At 46.0% G+C, this 21732-nt stretch overlaps 1 protein-coding gene across 1 annotated transcript; it reads left to right on the forward strand.

Moving 5' to 3' along the window:
* The first annotated feature begins 14203 nt into the window (after positions 1-14203).
* TWIST1 (twist family bHLH transcription factor 1) lies at positions 14204-15604 on the forward strand. The gene is made up of 2 exons (XM_042817392.1): positions 14204-14840; positions 15347-15604. Exon 1 carries the CDS (start codon positions 14224-14226, stop codon positions 14794-14796), a length of 573 nt encoding a protein of 190 aa, XP_042673326.1. The 5' UTR covers positions 14204-14223; the 3' UTR covers positions 14797-14840; positions 15347-15604.
* Positions 15605-21732: the final 6128 nt, after the last annotated feature.

Consider the following 21732-nt stretch of genomic DNA (forward strand, 5'->3'; position numbering starts at 1 on the left):
TTTTTCTTTTTCTTTTTCTTTTTCTTTTTCTTTTTCTTTTTCTTTTTCCTTTCTTTTTCTTTTTCTTTTTTTCATTCTAAAAATAAAATGAGAAACTAAACCAAGAATGAGAAATGTTCCAAAATCCATGACTGCTCACATAACCCAGGTGCATTTTACTGCTATGGTTGCATCAAGTGAAAAAAAAAAAAAAAAAAAAAAAAAAAAAAAAAAAAAAAAAAAAAAAAGAAAGAAAAAAAAAGATGAAGGCAAATTATTCAAGGATAACGAAATGTACAGTTTAGTGTTCACTTAACACTATTTCTCTGTCATCTCCACACAACCACAATTTCCTCAACATGACTATATATCCTTCCATATTATTTCATGCACTGAATGAAATTAGAACTCTATAGCACACGGAGCCTTAAATTAGAAGATTCACAATGTAAACAAGTCTGTAACAGATAATTCAAAAATTGCTGTTTTTCTTTCCTAGTTTAATAACAAAACACTGGAATGTATTCAAGCTTTTCCATACTCATGTTAAGAACGAGAGAAAAGCAAAAAGAAACTGTTACATTTCATTTTTAAATACAAATCAAAATCTGGACCTCTTAGTACAATGCTTATTTCTAAAAGATTACTAGATGCTTTATACAATAATGAAGAACAGTGGTACCATTCTTATATGAGCCACCAATTCTAAAAATAATGTTTGAATTTAAAAGAGTATTCACACTACAAGCCAGTGAAGAGAATAGCACACAGCACAAAGACACATTTTACATTGGTGACAGGCTTCAGAGGAGCCTCTTGGCTGCATACTGATTTATGGCTTTCTGCTTTGTTCCTTTCCAAAGCAAGAAAAGATTTAACAGAATGAGAGTCTTGGTGTAATTTTTCCTGAATGAACTTCTGCTACAACTGAAGCATACCATTATGCTCACTGAAGCAGTGGGGAGTCATGCAGACCCATCTCCTTCCCATGTAGGTGTACTGAAATCATAGAATCATAGAATCATTTAGGTTAGAAAAGACCAGTGAGGTCATCTAGTCCAACCTTCAGTCCTGGAAGCTCAGTTTGCTGAGAATTTAAATGCATTTTGGAAACACTGCAGAAAGCCTCTTTCCTAGCACACGATCCCAGCTCACTGAAGCAACAAGACTGTGGGGTCCGTTCCCTCAACAGAGTCATCTTACTTCAAAGTAGATGCCTCATAGTCTGTGGAATCACATGGTAGAAAATAGCGTGTTGGGTTTGTGAAGCCAGTGGAATCCTGGCCCTAATGCAGTGAGTGCAGAGCTGCTGCTGACTTCAGTAAGGGTAGGATTTCACTCACTGTATTTCCACGACTTCCCCTTGCTCAGAAACACCACTGCCATCAACGCTGGGGCCAATTGCAGCAGCCCTTGGGCTCCCCAAAGCACCGTGCCATTATCACCACATCAAGAACAAAAACTGACAGTGTCAATTACTTCTGGGAAAAGATAATAAGGGGTTTTTTAAAGCCCCAAAGCAGTTTGATCATAGTCCATTTTTACTCTTCCGAGATGGGTTTGTTTATATTCTTTTTGCCCGCCAAAGGTTGCCTTTTGGTAGACAGATGCATTCCCTTTCAGCTATCATGTTACGATTAGCATTCAGACATGTAAACCAAGGAGTAAGTCTAGATGAAATCATGTTTTAGAGGCATTTCCAAGCTTTCTAAGAGAAGTATAAATAATCAAATGATTTTGCAGTCTATAGCCAGGCTGAGCTTGCTTTACATCTGCTCAACCTAAAAGGAGTTTTAAGCAAATTAATGCAGGAAACAGAACAAAATATTATGATAGCACCGCAAACTCCTGCATCCACGTTCTGACCAGCTACTACAGCCCCACGATTGGTGTTTATTATCGCACTGGTCAGCATTTCCATTATAAAAACAGGAGTGTGGAGGATTTCTAACCCAGCTAAAGAAATTCCCTCCAGAATGAAACTTGATAAGTGAAGCCTTATACCAACAATGCTTCTTTTCTTTTACAAACTTTAAAATAAGTTAGTTTTTGAAGTTGTGTGGGTTCTAAGCAAAAATGATGGAAAAGGATCTTTGATTTATTTTTGTTCTTCTTCAGATCAGTGATTCTTCTCAAAAGAGATTTTCTGTGTAGCTGCTTTGGTCTTTCCAATGAATTTGAACCCTCTGAATTTTCTTTTAATTAAAAGTAACTCTGAGATACTAATAATTAATAACTGAAATACTAATACTTAACATGTAACTGCTGTGCATACAAAAACTCTAATTTCCTAAAGCTTTTGTTTTTACCAGGCTTGAATGCTACCAATCTACAACAAAGGCAGCCATGCTTCTCCTAGTATACATAGAGCAGAACAGTTAATAAAGACAGATATGTATATCGATTGCAATCTTTTTGTATTACCATAAAATTTATTGTCTATTCTAAGGAAAAAAAAGAAGTTATACATAGTAAATTCAGAGTATTTTTCTTAAGTTTTATTCTGAAAAAGCAAGCTTGTTTCAGACTTGAAATGAATATTCATCACAGTAGTAAAACCAGAGTGAAAAAAAGAACTGAATAAAGATGTCCAACTGCAATTGCCCTAAAAATCTAACCACTTAACAATTGCAGCTCAGGCATTATTTAGGAATTTGTCTTCATTTAATTCAGATTCAACCTTTTACCTTTTATATCCCAGATTCAGGAGTAACTTTTAATTTGCTTGGGACCAAATATTAGCCCTCTAATTTGTTTTACATCCACCATTTCATGAACCAGCCAGTTCCATGGTCCTTACACACTTGAAGTTTCTGATCCTTCAAAGAATACAAACTAAGGGAGCTATTCTGCAACCATTACTTTGAGTGGTGTAGTGTCAGTTTCCACAGGAATCCACACTTGTAAGGACTGCAATGCAATCAAATCTCTGTATGCATTACATCGCCTCTGTGTGGCTTACACTGCTCACAAGGCCTTAGTGGCCAAGTACCATAGCTGGGGTTCACAGCATATCCTCCCACACCAGGGGGTTTTGAATGATTCCCACATAGAATTACTTAATGCAGAAGGCCACTGTCACTATTGTTATGTAGTGCTTTATATCAGACCATGGTGGTCAAGCACACTCAGATGCTAGGCCCATTTAAGCTTTAGTCTCTTCTCTCTGATAATTACAGAAAGAAAGAAAAAAGAAGACCTAAAAAGCCTCAGCTGACTTGACTGTCTCACTTCAGCAGGAAATAATTATCCATGTTATTTCCAGTTTCACCTTGTCTTACTAGAAGCCTTACAGAGATTCAAGGGAGGGCAGTGCATTTTATTTTCTACAAAGCAAAGACAAAATCTTTAAGAAGGAACTTCACCAGAAATAGATGAATTCATACAAGGAGGAAAAAGTAATTCAAATGTTAATGTTCTTTTTTTTTTTTTTCCTAGTATTGTTTACATACTATAAATTGTTCAACATTTCTAGTGAATTCTTACCATTGAAATGTTGTTATCAAAAGAAAGAATAGTGAATGTACCACAGAGGATATTGTAATAATTATTCCACGACAAATGTCCTCACTGCTTGAACATCTCACGTTCCCGTGGGGTAGATGATCTCTCTGAGATGAATTAAAGATTGGTTAAAGAAAGTTTTACAAAACAACCAGTTATGTGGGATCATTCACTTTTTGTATGGCCTGGATGAGATAAAAGTTTTGCTTTTTCATAGATCGCTGCTGAAACGAAGGCTATTAAAAGCTGAGAACTGAAGCCACAGCTATTACTTTGAATCCTAATGGTGAAATGAGGATCTGTAGCTGTGGTAACTTTTTTCTGTTCAGCTGGGAGTGGTGATTGCGATTCTCCTACTGATGACACCCAATATTTCTGGAAATCTGTAGTGCATTTTACAGTGCCTTGAGATTTATTCCCAAGCTTGCCCGTCTGGTTGCGAGGGTGTCACTGAGCAAAGTGAGAAGAAACTTTGAATCTTAGGGGTCCAGGTAGTGTCTCTAGAGAAAAATGACAGTTGCAAAAACCTCTCAACTTTAATAAATATATTGCATGATTAGAAGTACAAGGTTTGAACACAGAATATACAGAGAAACTTTTACAAGTATAAGGAAATAGCCAACAAAGCCTTGACATCTCCACCAGACCCAAAGGCTTATAGCCCTTCACATCCATCTTCCACTTCCCTACCTCCATACTCATCTTTCTAATCACAAACAGGAAGCCCTTGAAACGCACAAAAAAGTCTCCTTCAAAACACATGTATTTGAAAAATGAATGCAAAACCCAGTAGAGCTAAATCCAGCCACAGCACATCAGATTTCAAGTTGCAAGTGTGCTATGTTTTTATGAAAGCTGGCGCCAGTGATCACATTCTGCCATTGAGTTCACTCCATGTAGTTACATATTTTCTTAACAAGGATCTGAAATCAGCCCCCTTCATAGAACTGACAGCCAGAATTATGCCATCTTTCCAAATGCAAAGATCACATGATCCATCTGTTGTCTGCAAGCATGAAGGGAAAACACTTTCCAAAGAGAAATGTGGGTTGGCCCCAAATGTATGTAATTATCCAAATAGTGAAGTGTTTCAGATGTTTCAAGGTGCTCTTGAACCTGATCTTGGCCATCTAAGCTCCTATGAAGTCTTTTAGAATAATGTACATAACTAATTCACTGAGTTGGCAGCAAATATTTGGAGTACAGAAATAATTTTAAAATTATTCTTAAATAACTCTGTACTGAATCAGAGATCTAGGACTCAGGAATATAATCCAGGCTCACATTTTTGTTCCTCATATCATAAAAAGAAGTTAAAAAGAAAAGAAATTCAGTAAACATATAGAAAGAACTTTCAATCATATTTTAATGATATGCCAGAAAAATACAGTAACTCTGACGCATCCTTGACTCAAATAGTTCTGCAAAACTGCCAGATGCAAGAGGGCTTATAGGATGATGAAGAATAGTCATGGACAAAATAAATAAATAAATAAATAAAAAGAAATAGAAAGGTGATTGAGAGACTGTGAAATGAAATGCTATCTCAGATCTTACCCCGCCTTGAAAACGTGTGGAATTCATTTCATACTACATCTGAGCCAGTTTAACTTTTTTTTTGCAGATATCTTGAATGTTGCCAAATATGATCAAATGAATAGTTTACGTTCTCATCAGGTGTCACCTCCTTGACATACAGAACCCAAATTTTAATCATGAGCAAATGGAGCTTTCACCAAAGTACTGATAACTGTGCTTGAAATAGGAAACCAAGCCCTAGTGAGATGGAAGACACAGTTCAAGTCTTGTTGCTGAAAACACCTTTACCAGTCTCAAGGTAATAAATTTGGAGACATGCAGATGTCCATTACTTTACTCTGTCAACCGTAGTTGGGTTCACAATAGCTTAAGTCAATTCTCACAGTTATATTTTCCACACATCCAGGAACTCAGAGATTACGGCATCCCCTCTCAAATCATAAATGCCATACCTACAGGCTGAACCACATTATACTCTGAGACTTTTGTGATGTTAACAGCATGAAGTCTGCCCATGGAGAGAAGTGAGTGCTGCCAAAGCTATGATGTGAGCAGATGGTATTTGTCATATTTTAAATATGCAAGCATATTTTCCCCAAAATAGAAATTTCTCATATTCTCTGAAAGTAGTAAAAGCATGAATTTTCGGTGTCCCACTGTTCAAATCCTTTGATGAATACAGTACGTAAGCCAACTCTTTGACTGGAGAGGATTTTGGAGGATAGGGTCAGGGGTATATTTTCTTCCAAGCTAAGAAGACATACCACATATCTGAGAATGGTGCAGAATGTGAAATGATATAATGACATGTCTTTCAACCTGACTTCCCCTTCCAAATCGTAGTTCTCCTTAAGCTATGGATCATTAGCATTATTTATTGGGAGGGTTTCTGAAATTCTTCTGCACCATGCAAACACGCAGCATAATCCCAAAGATGCAGAATGACTTTACGGGAGGAAAAGAGAAGGCTTTGTGCCCAAAGTCTTTCTTCTGCTGAAAGCACTCAATGACACATTTTCAAATGGCAGGAAGTCTTCATGGAGAATGGTAATACTTGCCCTGCATAGGTGGAACTGCTGGCAGCATGATAGAGATTTCCTGGTCAGACAAAATCTGGGGAAAATACAAGCCATATTTGCTGCGGTTTCTTCCAACTCTACGCATAATGCTACTGCTACTTGCATGGCACTTCTGTCCAGCACACGTTTTGCAGATGGAGTGTTGTTATATTGTGTGCCATCTGACAGGCCATGGGTGTTACTGGTAGGTCACTAATTCTTTTACTTTGGTTTTGGTGCCCTTGCAGTAGCATCTAATCTACTGTAGATTTCACATACCATTTTCAAATGCTCTTAATCAAGGTATAATAATGACTTTATGTTGTATTATATTTTCCCAACTTCTGGGAAGTAAGGAATTTGGGTTGATGGAAATTGGGTTTTGTTTGTCTGTTTTCCTCCCCTCAGTGAACAGTTTAGGAGTTGTATGTATGAAGAAACACAATGTATTCAACAGCTACAAAGAATGAAAATGTATCTTCTTTCTCTTCATAGCAGTATAGTTTGCTTCTGACCTACACTGTGTCACTGTGAACATGAAGAGCTGCTTTTATGATGGTAGCTGAGTGACTGTATCAGCTTCTTCTCCACTATCTACATGCTTTTGGGTTAGCCACGTATTCTTGATATGAGCATTTATTAAGTGCCTCCTCCTTTCACTGTGCATCTGATTTAGCAATAAGAACTTAATTTCCCAATGGTGAATTTAATCTTTAAACATGGATTTTTTTATTTTTCCTTTTTTTTTTTTTTTTTTAAATGAAAATTACTGCCCACAGTGTTCAGAAGTGGGAAGGCTTAGATAGTTAAGCTGCCATCTACACTCACAAATCAGATAGTTTGACATCTATACTAGTCCGTTAGTTCCTGCAATGAACTAACAACATGAAACCACAGAAGGAAGGATTTGGTGTTGCTAAATATTACCTGCCAAATTGGAGGCTATGTTGTTCTCTCAAAAGAGACAACCCATTCTGGGATGCAACTTTGCAAAGAAGAATGTGGCAGCTGTTTCACTTTGTTCAGCAAGATGAAAATGCAAAGAATTATCTGGGTTGATTGAAATTAAGCCAAATGACAGTGTGCCGTACCACAGCCACTCAATTACATACGTTGAATATAGATAAAGCTCTTGTTACCCATAATGGAATCTGGCCAGAGAACAACATTGCATGTCTTTCCAAGACACTAACAGATTTCTACTGACCAAAAGTTCAACATGCTGGCTGATAATAGCTAGATTTAAGGCCTTTTGGGGATAACCAAAATAGATCATGAATGTCACTGTAGATAACATATGGCTGTAAGCCATTGCAATACAATTGATCAAACTTCTATCTTTTTGAAAGGAGTGATGACCATTTTTAATAACCCCCATTCAGCAAAAAATTCCTAGAGTCTTATATCATTCAGATTACCAAACACTGGATATAACGACTGAAGGGAAGTAGTGCAGCAAATACTGTGAGGCTGTATATGTTTGTTTTATATTTGTGTTCTTCTTCTTTTTTGTTTAAGTATGCTTCTTAATACTATGTACTGCACTGTAGAAAAAAAGATTATCTACTGGAATTATAAATGCCACTTGTAAGTAATAAAGCCCTTGCTATATTCCTTGCACATCCTCTGCCTTTAAATTTATCACAGCATCTGTTGTCACCAAGAGCTCTGTTGGCCTGTTTGCAAAGTGTGTCACAGCAAAGAATAACATTATACTGAACATTAGAAAATTTCATAAACCAATTCAGAATGAATTGAGAACTAAACCTGGACTTATTTTAGAGTTAGGATAATATTTTGGAATGAAGCTTTTGTTCTGACTTCGAAAATCTGGGACATGTCTTCCTATTTAGGGTCTGGTACATATACATATCACTAAGGTAAAACATCTTTGCACTTACAAAGTCAGCATACTTCAAGAATATTTCTACCATGCAGAAGAAATAAGCATGCTTGGAAGACTGAAAAAAAGATTGAATTTTCAAGCAAAAGATTATTATTATGAAAAAAAAATCTAAAAACTCTGTTGAATATTGTAGAACAATTGCAGACTTTACCCTCCAAATGCAGCCTATATTTCTTTTTATTCAACAATGTTCTCAGTCTGGACATGTTTTCACTTTTATTTTATTTAAAGTTTAATTGACCCATTTTAGGGTTTGATCTAAAGTCCACTGAAACACTCCCTTTGACATCAAAGAGTTTTGGATCAAGTCCTTAATGAATGCAAGCATAAATATTCTAAAAGGAGAAACTAATATTTCTTTGCTTGTGAGGTTAACTATTTTTAGTGCTGCAAGGTCAGATAGTGTACTTTGGCATGAGAATGTGTTTGCTGTAGATATTCTTCAGGGAAGTAGCAGAAGAAGAAGCAGTATGGTATTTTACAATGCAGCATAGATACAAATGCAGATGCTTTTCTCATGGTTAGAGTATACATAGGCACATGCACATATACATACACTGTGTGCACACTAATTTACATTAATATTATTAAACCACTGACTCTTCTGGTAATTTTCTCTGTAAGTTTGGTAACCAGGATTTATTATCTAGAGCATCTTCTTTGTGTGAATTATTTTATGATTTGGTCCATAATTGAAACCAATAGACCTATGAACAGATAGGAAGTAAGGCACACTGACAAAAAATTACCCTATTTTGTAAAAACGGGCTAATGAGATCAGGGCTGTAAATGATGTTTAAGGTGTACAGTAGATCTTTAGGTATCATAGCAGATAACTCATAGCACAAAATAAACAAAACATTCCCACTAAAAAGAAATACGTAGACTTTGATTCCACTCTAGTTTCCTTCTTAAAAAGAACATGCTTGACAGAGATGAAAATAAACTCCTGTTTTCTCAGAAATCCCTCAAGTTCTAGCTGGATGCCATTAGAATATAGAAGAATTGGGTGGATGCTGACTTCTATGAGCATTTCCATCCAGGCTCTCCCCTCCCATGCAGTTACACTCAGTCCTGTGTGGTCTCTGAGAGAGAGGAGGAGGAGGTGGATGGGTTCCAACTTCCAGATCTGGTATTCAATCAGACTACCAATCAAAAAAATAATAATTTCCATTTCCCTAGAAGAGCAGATGTGTATGTTAGGATGACCTTACAAGCCTGTTCCCTGTGTCACGCTAAGTCTTGCAGTTTGTTTCAGAGGTAAGGGAGAGCCTATTACTGTCGGGTGAGTTCCAATGGGGTCTTCTGAGTCACAGTAGTTTCTCACATGACCCTTTTTTTCATCTTCTTTCTTGAGATTCAAAAGCAACCATAGGTCTAAAGCACACCACAGTGAATACAGAGTACAGGGAATCTTTCCCCAGGATGCAGACAGGACTAACAGTGGAAGAGCTTGCTTCCATGCTGAAATTCTGACTCTAGGACTTTGATTTGACTTGCATCAGCTGCAAAAAGAGTCTGAGCCCACCCTTAGGAAGGATGCCTTGTCCATCCATCGTCAGTGCCTAGGGTAAGCTCTCCTTCACTTTGGATTGGTAAGCAGATTTTGTGGCTAAACAGGCCTGAAGTTTTATGGAGCTTCCATCAAGTGTACTGGAAGACTGAAGAAATAGATTTGATTGATGTGTGGGAGCAGGAAGAATACAAAAGAAAAAGAGAGAGAGATTTGCAGAGTTCAGGAAAGATAGGAGAGATGGAAAAACAAAACAACTTATAAAAAAATCAAAGGAGCTGAAATAACAAATAAACTCCATTATTTATATAAATAACTATTATCCCCTGGAGTGTAGATAAGCTTGTTTTACTAAGCAGTCTTTTCATATTTGACATGAAACCACATAAACAAGACCCAGAGCCATAATTAGGTGCAGAGCTCCATGACAGCATCAGATCTGTTGATCTTTTATGATGAGAAGAACCAGTCTTCTCTGTGGTGCAGAAGAGGGTACCGCTCAAGCTTCCACCAAGGTGCTCACTCTCACCTCTAGGCTCTTCTTCCACTGCCATGAATTATTTCTGGAGCTGAATAAAGTATCATATAAGTAAAAGACGTGATAGATATATGGAACAAGTGTCTCTTTTATAGTGATGCTTACTCGCTGACGGGGCAGAGGCAATGCCGTGGCAGAGCGGAGCGGGGCACAGAGCAGCGCTCCCTGCCGCCTGCGCAGCCCCGGGCGTGGGCTGCGAGCATGGAGCTGCCGTGTAGGGAAGGTAATTAAACGGCTCCTATCACTTTACCCTGTGTCAGTAGAACTTCGGGAATTTTCACTGAACAGTTATACCGCAATTGCGAAGTCGAGGTTAAAAGAGAAGGAAATGTCTTAAGAAAAATCACTGCAGTCATTTTGGCGATGAAATTGCTAGACTGAATGATTCCCGAGTAATTTTCTCTTCGTTCTTACAAAGCTTAGGGTGGGAGTACATCTGGGAGAAACGTCTGAACGTCCGCGAGGCTCCGTGCGGCCCCGCAACCCCGCAGCGGCAGAGGGAAGCAGCACTCGGGGTTATCTGAAGCGGCATCTCTGTGTCCGACCAGCCCCGAGCGGGAGGGCAGCATCTCCCCGCGGTGAGGCTCCGCTGGAACAGCCGCGGCCCCGAGCGCTGCCCCCGGCCCGGCCCGGAGGGGAATCGTGCCCTCCGGCGGCCACCGGCAGCACAGCCCGGCTGGGCTTCCCGGCTGCGGGTCTGGCGGCTCTGAACCGGCCTCAATTAATGGGAAGAGAGGAAAATGGGGAAGAAGGCTGTCACAGAGCATCTGAAGGAATTAAAACCTCAGCCCACGGAAATCAGTGGGGAAACTTCAACTGATTTCAACCAGCTTTGAACTTCTCCTGAAAGATATATCTGGAAGTGCACATCCTCAGCCGTGCAGTCTGTGTCTGAGCACACACATAATGCCATGATTGCATTGTTGAATATCCCAAGAAATCCTCACCAGTGAGAGAACTCAGTACATTACCACCATACACAGCCTTCCCAGGCTAAATTACAGCATGTGTGTGTGCCATATGGGTAACACTGAGCAGCCTACTGCAATACGGCTGTAATTTGAGTGTATGCAGAATAACACACTGATGGGCAACTTCGTACGTGTAACCACCATGCATAGTTCTTAAGCATAGTTCACATAAGTTCTTAAATTTTCCCGCTGACTTACAAACAGTCAGATGAAATGAGAGCTTCCATTCATTCCTCATCTTGAAATGAAGAACCACATTGGCAGCCCACTCCCTCTGAAAGCAGGGAGGCTCACTGGCTGCAGTGGGGCCTGTGTGTTCCAGTCTGAGGATGTCTTAGCAGCCAATGATACTACACAGGGATTGAGATACTGGTGGGGAAATCTCATCAGTGTGCCTCCCTACAATCACTCACGTGGATTTTGTTTCCAGAGACGCACGACTGAGACCACAATGAGAGTTAAAGCCCAGTTCGTTGTGTTGCTCTGCTAACATTATCCCCCAGTTCATCTTCCTGGGAGCTCAGCATTTGTGTAGCTTTGTGTTTACATCCCAAGCTGTAATTGGAGTTGTCATTATAGCTGTGATGTATTGACATCAGTATACCTGATTTTGTTTTGTCCTGACTGCACTCTATGAAGGGCTAGACATTAGAAGCATGTCTTCTGGGGCTAAGATGCAGAAAGGCCATACAAATGGATGTGTGTTGACCGAAAAAGGCCCTGGAAAATCTCTGGGGTTGCTTGCAGCTTTGCTTGCTGCCTCCAAAGACTGAAGAATGGCTGAGAGATGTCTGAGGAGCCAGAATAGTGCCACCCACACCATGCCTCCACACAGCAGAGAGCAGGACAGGTATCCTTCACTCAGTGCTTCAGGGAAGCCTGCAGGGCTGCCTTACTGACTGCTGGAGGATCCAGGTGTGCTCCCACTGGCAGCCTAGAAGCAGTCAACCTGAACTCAGCACAGTTTGCATCATGGGCTCAGTTTCCTTTGCTTCACAGCAAGCTAGTCCAAGATAAAACAAAAACCTAGTAGAAAATGATGCAGATTGCTGCAGTGATCACTCATGCAGTGTGCAGGTCCCAGGCACCATGTAGAATCTTTCAATTATTGCTGCTTGCTTTGCTGCAGCTTGAGTGGAAGAAAGAAAGAAAGGAAGGGAGGAAGGGAGGGAGGAAGGAAGGAAGGAAAAGGAGGCAATCCTTACCTTGGGGCTGCAGCTTCTGACATAAAGGAACCGCAACATTTCCCAGGCGGGTCATGGTGTTGAGGTGCTGGCAGAGGGCTGCTGGTCTCAGAAACCACAGCAGGGACAAGTGAACAGTGGGGAAGCTGTGCTCGTTCCATGTGTGCTTTCCCTCACCTGGTAAGTCCTCCTGTTTCTTGCCATCCTGTTCTTTACTATCTCCCAATAGAGAAAAGCTAGGATAGGCAGTTGCTTTCTCTCTCTACCGTCTGGAAGTCCGGTGGGGGCAAGCTTTCCCGGCAGGGTAGGGGGAGGCAGCTCCTGACCGCGGCGGGAGACTCCGAGCGCTGCGGTGGGGCCGGGCCGGGCCGCGCTGAGCCGGGGCCGTGCTGTGCCTTCGGCGGCGGCTGTCTCGGGGTCCTGGCTCCTCGCAGAGGGGAAAGAACCCGCAGGCAGCGGGAACAAACGGTTCTTTTCTCCCTGAGCAAGAAGCCTCTTTTTTTTTGTTCTTTCTCTCCTTTTTTTTTTCTTTCCCCCCTGGGATTTCCCCCTCACCCTCAGCCATAGCACTCCCCGTTATTCAGTTATTCAATCCGCCTCGTACACCCACCTAAGTCGCTGCCGGGGAGCGTTGCCCCGGCGCTGCTGTTGGGGTTCCCCAGCCGTGAAAGCGGCCGTGCGGTGCCTTCACAGGGAGTACCAGCGGTGCACGGCCCTGGCTACTCCCGACTGGCAGCTTCTGCCTTTCTCTTGTACTCTTTCCCCGTTCGAACGTGAGCTGTTGTTAACAAGACATACCACCTGCTCGGTGCTGCCAGCGAGCCGGGACGGAGACACAAAGGCGGGGGATGGGGAGAAACTGCTTTGCCTACTAATATAATTGAAAATAAATACTCTCGGTTCCCAGGAACAAACTCGGGTGCCTTCGAGGAGGGCAAACTGAAATGTGCGGTCAGGGGATACATGGAGCTGGCAAAGAGTCCCATCACCGCAGTGCCAGGCTAGGCTGGAAGGATGCGGATCCTGCCCAGAGTCCTCCTAAGACAAGCGCAGGCACTAACGCCTGTGTCCGAAACCAGTGCTGAGCTCCCCCGCCGCTTCTAGCCCTGCATATGGCTTTCTCCGAGAGCAGTCCTCCAGTCTGACAGGACGGGGCTGTCCCTTTTCCTCTTCCCGGCCCAGAAATGTGCGGCCGCCTCAGCAAGCCGGACTTTGAGGGGGGTCGGAGATGGGAGCGGGACACAACCAGGATGTGCCTGGATGCTCCCCGCGGGGACTTTCCCCTTCCTCCCCCTTTTGCAGTGAGCCGTGCCCGCTGCAGCAGGGAACGTCCGAGATTTTGAAGCAGTGCCCCGGTGCTGCGAGGCAGCCCCCCTGGAGCGGTGCACACCGAGGCTTTAGGCCCCTTCCGCCGCCCCACACCGGGCACCCCACCACCTTCCCGGCCCCCAGCAGCACCCCACAACCGAGAGCGAGCCGAGGGAGTCTGAGAGAGAAAGAGCGGAGAGGGGAGAGGAGAAAGGGGCTGGGATAGGGGTGTGCGTGTGCCGTGGGGGGGGGGGGGGAGGAAGGCCGAATCACTTGTGAATGGCTTGAAAAAAATAATCGGGGGAGGGCGTGGAGGGGGGGAAGCGGAAACTTTCCTATAAAACTCAGCAAAAGTCCCTCCTCTCCACGTCAGGCCAATGACACTGCTGCCCCCAAACTTTCCGCCAGCAGGAGCTATAAGAACCTCCAAGTCTTCAACTTTCTCCCAATCCCAGACACCTCGAAGGGGCTCCAAGGAGGGATCGGGAGGGTTTTTTTTTTAATTTTTTTTTTTTTCGCTCGGCGTTTTTTTTCCTCCTCTTGGATCCCGATGCCATCCCCCCTCCCCCCAAAGTGAGGTCCTCCCTCCCTCCCTCCCTCCTCCTCCTTCTCCTCGCAGGCCAGCGAAGCAGCCGCTCAAGGGGGAGCTGGCGGGTTAGGTGCCCCCCTCTTCTCCCTGCCCTCCCCCCCCTCCCGGCCCGCTTCTCGCGTCTCCCCCCAGAGATGATGCAGCAGGACGAGTCAAACTCGCCAGTCTCCCCCGCCGACGACAGCTTGAGCAACAGCGAAGAGGAGCCGGACCGCCAGCAGCTGCCCAGCGCCAAGAGGGGGGGCCGCAAGCGCCGCTCCAGCCGGCGCAGCGCCGGGGGCGCCGTCGGGGCCGCGGACGAGCCCTGCAGCCCGGCGCAAGGCAAGCGGGGCAAGAAGTGCGGGGCGGGCGCGGGAGGCGGCGGCGGCGGCGGCAGCAGCAGCGGCGGCGGCAGCCCGCAGTCCTACGAGGAGCTGCAGACCCAGCGGGTCATGGCCAACGTGCGGGAGAGGCAGCGCACGCAGTCCCTGAACGAAGCTTTCGCCGCGCTGCGGAAGATCATCCCCACGCTGCCCTCGGACAAGCTGAGCAAGATCCAGACCCTCAAACTGGCGGCCAGGTACATCGACTTCCTCTACCAGGTCTTACAGAGCGACGAGCTGGACTCCAAGATGGCAAGCTGCAGCTATGTGGCCCACGAGCGGCTCAGCTACGCCTTCTCGGTGTGGAGAATGGAGGGCGCCTGGTCCATGTCCGCATCCCACTAGCAGGCGGCTTTCTCCCCCACGCATCCCCCCGGCAGGAGCCCTAGGTAAGGCGGGGACCCCCAGAACGGCGGGGAGAGGCGAGGGGGCCGCGTCGTGAGTCGGCCACGCGTGCCGGGGGGGGGAGAAGGAGGAGGGGGCCTGCGAGTCCCGAGGAGCCCGGCCTGCAGCGGGGAGAACGGGGCGGCTACTCGGGGCTGCCACCTCATGTGCAGGTCCCACGCGCGGCGGGGCGCTGCCGCGGGGGTGGGTGGGCTGCGGGCGGGGACGCGGGGCGGATGCGGCCTGAGCGCTGCGCTGCGGGGCTGCGGGTGGCTCCCGGCCGCGAGTGTTCGGGAGAGGACCCACGCGAGGCCCATGGAGCGTTCCTCGCTGCCTCAGCAGCCATGGGGAGTCCCGGAGCCGCCGCACCGCGAGCACAGCACGGGCACGCGTCTCGCATCCTTTAGGCTCTCACCGTGCTTGTGTTTGCGGGGACAGAGAGGTGTTGAGGGCTCTGCGCATACCTTTCATCGTCAGTAACGAGTTTTCCGCCCTCTTTGGGTTTTTGCAGATTGCATTGTTCCCACAGAAGGAGAAAATGGACAATCTAGAGACTCTGAAGTTGGATACCGTGTTGTGGTGTTGTTGTTCTTGTCTTAAAAAAAAAAAAAAAATGTGCCAAGAATTTCTTGGAAATTAAAAGAGCAGCATCCAAAGTGAAAGCAGGGCGTGGGGAGCACTTAAGGAAAGTGAAAGAGCCGAGGGCTTGGACAGTGCCTATCCGGTGGGCGTCGGTACAATCCACACATCTCTGCATTCTGATAGAAGTCTGAAGCGTTCCAATTTTTTTTTTTTTTTAATTTTGACGAAGAATGTTGGAATCTATCTTTTCTTTTTTTTTTTTAATTTGCCTGTTTTTAGGTGGCTTTTTTTTTTGTTGTTGGTTTTTTTGTTTTGTTTTGGTTTTGGTTTTGTTTTGTTTTGTTTTGTTTTGGTTTTTTTTTTATTGTTGTTTTTTTTTTGGCTTTTTTTTTTTTTTTTTTTTTAAATGCATGCATTCCCAAGAGGTCGTGCCTATGAGCCACTGAGGAGAGGAAGTACGTTATTGTGGACTTTACTTCATTCTTGAATGAAAGCAAACACCCAACCAAAGTATCCCTGTAGAGATGAAAACTTGTTTTGTTTTGTTTTTTTTTTTAGGGGGGAATAAGCTGGGCTCGAGCTGTTATATACCCGGTTCCTATTTTTTTTTTTAATTATTATTATTTTTCCTCTGAGAAAAAAAAATAAACATTTTATTTATTTATTGATGACCCATGTTAAAATGCAAATAGATCCGGTGTCTAAATGCATTCCTATTTTTATGATTGTTTTGTAAATATCATTGTATATTATTTTTCTGCAATAAAGAAATATGATTGAAATTTTAACAACCTTCAGGTTTGGTCTCTCTGAGAACTCCGGCTGGGAGCTGGAGATAAACACCCGCTTGTTGGGCTTAAAGGCACCCAAGAGAGAGGGGCCACAGTATAAACAAACCAGGCGAAAAACGAAAATAAACCGGCTACTGACAGACACAGGCGCTTTATTTATTGGGACAGCTTTATTATTGCACACCTAGGCTTTGGGGCACGGTGGACTCCCTCCTCCCTGTCCGTGCCCCAGGTGGGAGGCAGGAGCCCATCCCCAAGCGGCTTTGCCCATATCCTTCAGCAAAAGATATCTGTTTTAAGCAGAGATCCGTCCATTCGCAGGCAAAGAGAAAGTGAGTTTGCAATAGGGAAGTGCCTAGCGAGTGGAGTTTTCCGGTGGAAGTGATGTCTGACTGCTCTTGCTCTCTAGGGTCTTCCATATAATATATAGAGTGGCGATCACGTTCTCGTTGTGCAACACACGGGGATGCGCTAACCCGCCCTCTTCTCTTCTACACATAGGGCGCGGCGAGACCCCCGTGTAAGAGAGAGGAAATCTCCAGACCTGAGGGCTCAGGAGGAAGGTGAAAAGAGGAAGATGCTCAAACAGCAACAAAAAATACCAAGAAAAAAAAACACCCCCAGCCCTTAACGCCCGCAGCTGATTCCTCCTCTGCTGTCCCTCGCTCATTTCCCTGCTCCCCTATCCCCCTTTCTGCTCCTCCGCGGAGGCTGCGCGGGTGCGCAATGCCGCCCGGGAACCTCGCAGAGCCCCCTGCGGAGCCGGGGTCGGGCAGCCGGGACTCAGCCGGTGTCCAGGGCAAGGAGGATGGGGCATTTGTTCAAAGCAGAGCCTGTTTGCGTAGCCCAGGTTCAGTTGACTTTATTGCTTGAATGTTTTTGTTTCCATATCCCCATATTACCTTCTATTGCTGACATAACAGTCTAATGAATTTAATATCGTGCATATTTTAGGCCAGTGAGCAATGTTTACAGTAGAGAGCCCGCAGCGCTTGTTTGTATTGCCGGATTAGCGAGGACGTGGAAATTGAATGGGGGCCGCGGTGGTCGCTGACCCGCTGTGAGCTCCCGAGGGGCTTTGCCTCCCCCGCGGCCCCTCTGCTCATCTGCACCTCGCCGGAATCCTCGTCCCGCTGTGGGTCGCCGCTGGGAGGTAACGTGTGGCTGCGGGAGCAGAGGGGCAGCGGGGCTGGGAGACGTGAGCGGGGAGGGGGAGTCAGCGTTCTTTACGGGACAGAATCACAAAGGAGGGAAAGGGCTCCTTTAGGGAGAGTGGCTCGTTTAGGATGAAGCAGACTGGGAAATGAACGGGGAGAAAGGATGCTCGCTGCGCTTTGCGCGCGGGGTTACCTGCGGGATACGAGGCGAGGATCCCGACGCGTTTATGAAGCCGTGAGACACGCTCTGCTAACCCAGAGAAACGGGCCGAGCTATCCGGAGCAGCTCCGCTTGTTGAACTCCAACTGGACTGACTCCGTCGCCAAACTGCGTGCAGTGGGTGAGAAAATCCCCTATAGCTGTCCGTGGGTCCCACACGGCCCTGGGGACACCCGCCTTACCGTGGGCTCCCGCGTTCTCTCCCTGCTGCTGAATGCCACCTCCGCTTCACTAAAAGGAGATAATCCCGATTGAAAAACACAAATGCGACCTTTCCTGGTTTGGAGCTGGGGATTGCGTAGGCCTGGCTCTCCTAGAGCTTGAGCCAAAAGTGATTAAGCTGGAGTTAGGCTTCCTCAAAGGGGGAAAAATATATTGATGAATATTAATTCCTCTTCTGGGAATTTTAAACATTCTCGCAATCAGCAAATTAACTTTGGAAGTACTGATTGATTTTGCTTCTCTCTCCGAGGCGCCGCTACGGGAGTCCCACTTACTCACATACACGCGAACCCGTGCGGAGAGGAGCTCCGGGCCCATCACTCCCCGCTCACCTCCCCGGCCCGGCCGCACCGGCGGTCCCGGAGTGCTGGGAGCGGAGCAGAACGAGAAGAGGGACCCGGAGCTGCGCCTCCTGCGGGGCGGGGGGCGCCGGCCGCTGGCCTCGCGCATTCCTCGGTTTGGCAGGGGCCGCCCCGCTGCTTTCTCCAGGCCGGTATCGGGTTCCTCCCAGGCGTATGATTTCACTTGAAGTCCTGCCCAGGAGCCCTTCAAAGCGCACGCTTGTCCCGCTCCCATGATGTCAGGCGGTTTTCCCTGCATCTGTAATTTTAAGCAAAACAAACAAACGCGAGGTCGGGGTGGGGGGTTGAGAGGAGGGTACAAAAATCAAGGAAACGACGCGGAAAGCTCCGGGGGCAGAGGGGCTCACCTGCGGCGCCGGCAGCGCCGGCACCTGCCGCTCGCCGAGGGCTACCGCTGGGTCCCGTAGCTCCGGAGAGGGGTGGGGAAGGGGCTCCGTTCCCTGCACGACCCCCCAAGAGCCCAGCCGCAGCTCTTAAGGCGCAGCCCTCACCTGCCCCGGCGGGGAAAGGAGCGCTCCGCCATCGACAGGCGTCTTGGGGTAGTGGGAGTGGAAAGCCACCCCGCAGAAATTTGCGGGTGGCTGAGGGGAAAAAAGAGGCTTCCGCACCCACGTTCCACCAGGACTCGTTTTATTTGCCGCACAGCGTTAGCTGCCCGCAGTAAACATGGCACAGGATGTATTTCGCATTAACTCGTGCACCAGCTTCTCTCGGCTTCAGCCCACTTAATGTTCCTGGCAAATCAAAGCACGTGTCCTTTGAAGAAGGTGTGTAATTGGAGTTTAAGGCATGTATGGAATTCCCAGATGTCTATAAAATACGCAGGAGCATTTGGCAGGTCACTGGAAGGTGGAGCAGGTTACAATCACGAGTACAAATGTCCCCTTTTCTTTTTTAAAAGCAGCTAAGAGGCCGCGTATAAAAAAAAGCGTCCGAGATTGCGAGTTTTACAGAACGGGAACAATAAAGCAGCGGAAATATAATAGTGACAATAGCACCCATCCGAAAATCCGAACCAAACGCAAAACAAAACCGAACATTCAAAGCAGGAAGAAAGCTGCATGTCCACACCGCAAGTCTCGGTCTCTGCCCGCTTAGAAGCTCCGAACCCTCTTGTTGAGGCTGGGCTCTTGTGGGGAGCAACACTTCCTCACTGCTTTCAGAAAGATGTCGTAATATATTTGCAGCAACTTCGTGAAAGTTCTCCCGTGCCGTGCAAGGACGCGTTTCTCCCTGAAATTGTTCTGACGAACCACGCGGAAATCAACAGCGCTGCGATGATAACAGCAGTTAACAATAGGAGAAAAAAATAACGGTATCGGTTTTGGATAATGAAGCACTCATTATGTGGCTTTACCAATGTCGGAGCAACACTGCCGAGTTCGGGGATGCTGCTATCCCGCTCGCTGCCGTGCGAGATCCCCACGCACAGAGTTGCGCTGGAAGGGGACCCACTGCGCTCTCCTAAAGAGGGGAGACCTGAAGCCAGGGGCGGCTGGGACAGATGAGTCGGGAAGGGCCGGGGTCGCCCCCTCATGTTTAGGGAGGCTTTGTTCTATTTGGGATGGATGAGGCAGGGTCATTAACCGAGCAGTCAAGAAAGAAGCGATCCGCACACTGCAGCAGTGGGGGAAAGGGGATCTTCGGAGGGGAAGGGATTTTGACATGTGAAAAGTTAAGCAGGTACCTGAAGGAGGTTTATTTTGACCAGATGTTGGAGCTTTGTGAGAATGTCACGTGAAAGGAACAGATGTACAACTAGCAAATGGAGCCCCGCCTTGTAAATATGGGCAGAAAACGGCTCTCGGAAAATCAAGTGTAAATCATTTCATGCTATTTTATACATGTGTGTATTTATGCATATATTCCTTTTAAATTGTTTGCTCATTGGAAGGAAAACGCAGATGTTCGATCCAAATGTTGTACGTTCTTCCAGTGTGCCAAGTCAAACTTCCTTCCTTCCTTCCTTCCTTCCTTCCTTCCTTCCTTCCTTCCTTCCTTCCTCCCTCCCTCCGTTCCTTCCTTCCTTCCTTCCTTCCTTCCTTCCTTCCTTCCTTCCTTCCTTCCTTCCTTCCTTCCTTCTCCTTTTTTTTTTTCTTTCTCCTTCTCTTTTTTTCTTTTTTTTCCCACTTTTTTTTTCCTCTTTTCCTTTCTTTCTCTCTTTCTTCCTCACTCTTCCTCCCTTCCTTTCTCCCTCTCTTTCCCCAGTTTTCTCTCTCTTTTCATTTCTCTCTCTCCTTTTTCTTATTATTTTTCCCCTTTATTCTTTCCTGCCCATCGACCCCCTCCTTTAGTCTCGCGTCCGTTTGATCCCAACTAAAGTATCGGATCTCTGCTGGGAGGAGAAGCTGAGACTAATCAATTGCCGTCTGTTTGAAGGTGCGCGCAGCCTGCCAGGAGGATCGAGGCAGCGCCGCACTGCCAGTCCCGAGCTGCCTGGCTCTGCCGCGATTCGGCCCCGCGCCGCCGCCAGAAGCGGAGCAGTGCGGACTGCGGCACCGGGGGCTGGGAGAGGCAGAGCAGCGGCTGTCCAGGAAATAAAGGGCGGTGCTCAGCCGGAAAGGCACAGGTTTTCAGGAGAGCACACTCAGCCTTTCGCTAGCTACAAGCTCTCCATCCCTGAGTGGTTTCCATATATATTTACGTACCGTTATTACTATTTTCCGGAAGGACTTGAGGCATTTTCATTTAAAAACGATGTCTCGCGTTCCATCCCGGTGCCCGTGCTATGAGTCCCGCCGCACGCCGGCAGGTAGCAGAGCGAAGGTGTCCCCCCGCGAACCCCATAGCGCAGGTCCGCAAGAAAAGGGTCCACTGGGGGAGGAGGGAGGCACTCGGAGCTCTGCGGACACCTGCCCGTGCGCCGCATTATTGACTTACAAGAAATTTCGATGTGCTGTGAATACGCCTTGCTTATTCCTTCAAACCTATTTATTCCAAGTGGGTGCCTGGTTACGTTGTCATATGTTAACTCTGAACGGTGGTGGAAGAAAAGTTCTCACCGAACTTTTCCAGACAAGTGAATCCAGATTTATTTTCCTTTTAACGTAAGCGTTTTCAAAGGTGGAAAGGTCGGCACTGTGCACTGAGTATTGATATCGGCAATGCGGGCACCATGCAGATGAACAGACTGAGGTGCTACCACTCAGTCTGAAAATCACTGGGGATTCTTAATCTGGATCGATTCCTTTTGAATACCAATCTCATGATCCTGTAAGGATATTTAAAGTGAATGCAAATCCGAGGTTTTAAAATAAAGGACCAACAGTGAAGTTTATTTTTTCTTTCTTACCAATCGATTCTGAAATCAATGTTCTCAGGACATGCCGCTGATAGCACAGTTTTCAGCAAGAGTCAATTTCTTTTGTGATCTTTAATGCTATTTAGAAAAATACAAGAGAACGCCTTTTATATTTGCCTCAGGATTTGAAAAGGAGTACGGCTTTTCCTCGCATGTGAAAGTGGACATGGTCCACACACACGGACATGCACACACACTGCCTTCTGAACCCTGCAGCTATCAAACATGCTTAGTGATGTAGTGAGATGCTGTCTGCGGAAGG

Source organism: Centrocercus urophasianus, unplaced genomic scaffold (genome assembly GCF_019232065.1).
Source record: "Centrocercus urophasianus isolate 14NV4802_14NV808 unplaced genomic scaffold, USGS_Curo_1.0 seq_16, whole genome shotgun sequence".
Lineage (NCBI taxonomy): Eukaryota > Metazoa > Chordata > Aves > Galliformes > Phasianidae > Centrocercus > Centrocercus urophasianus.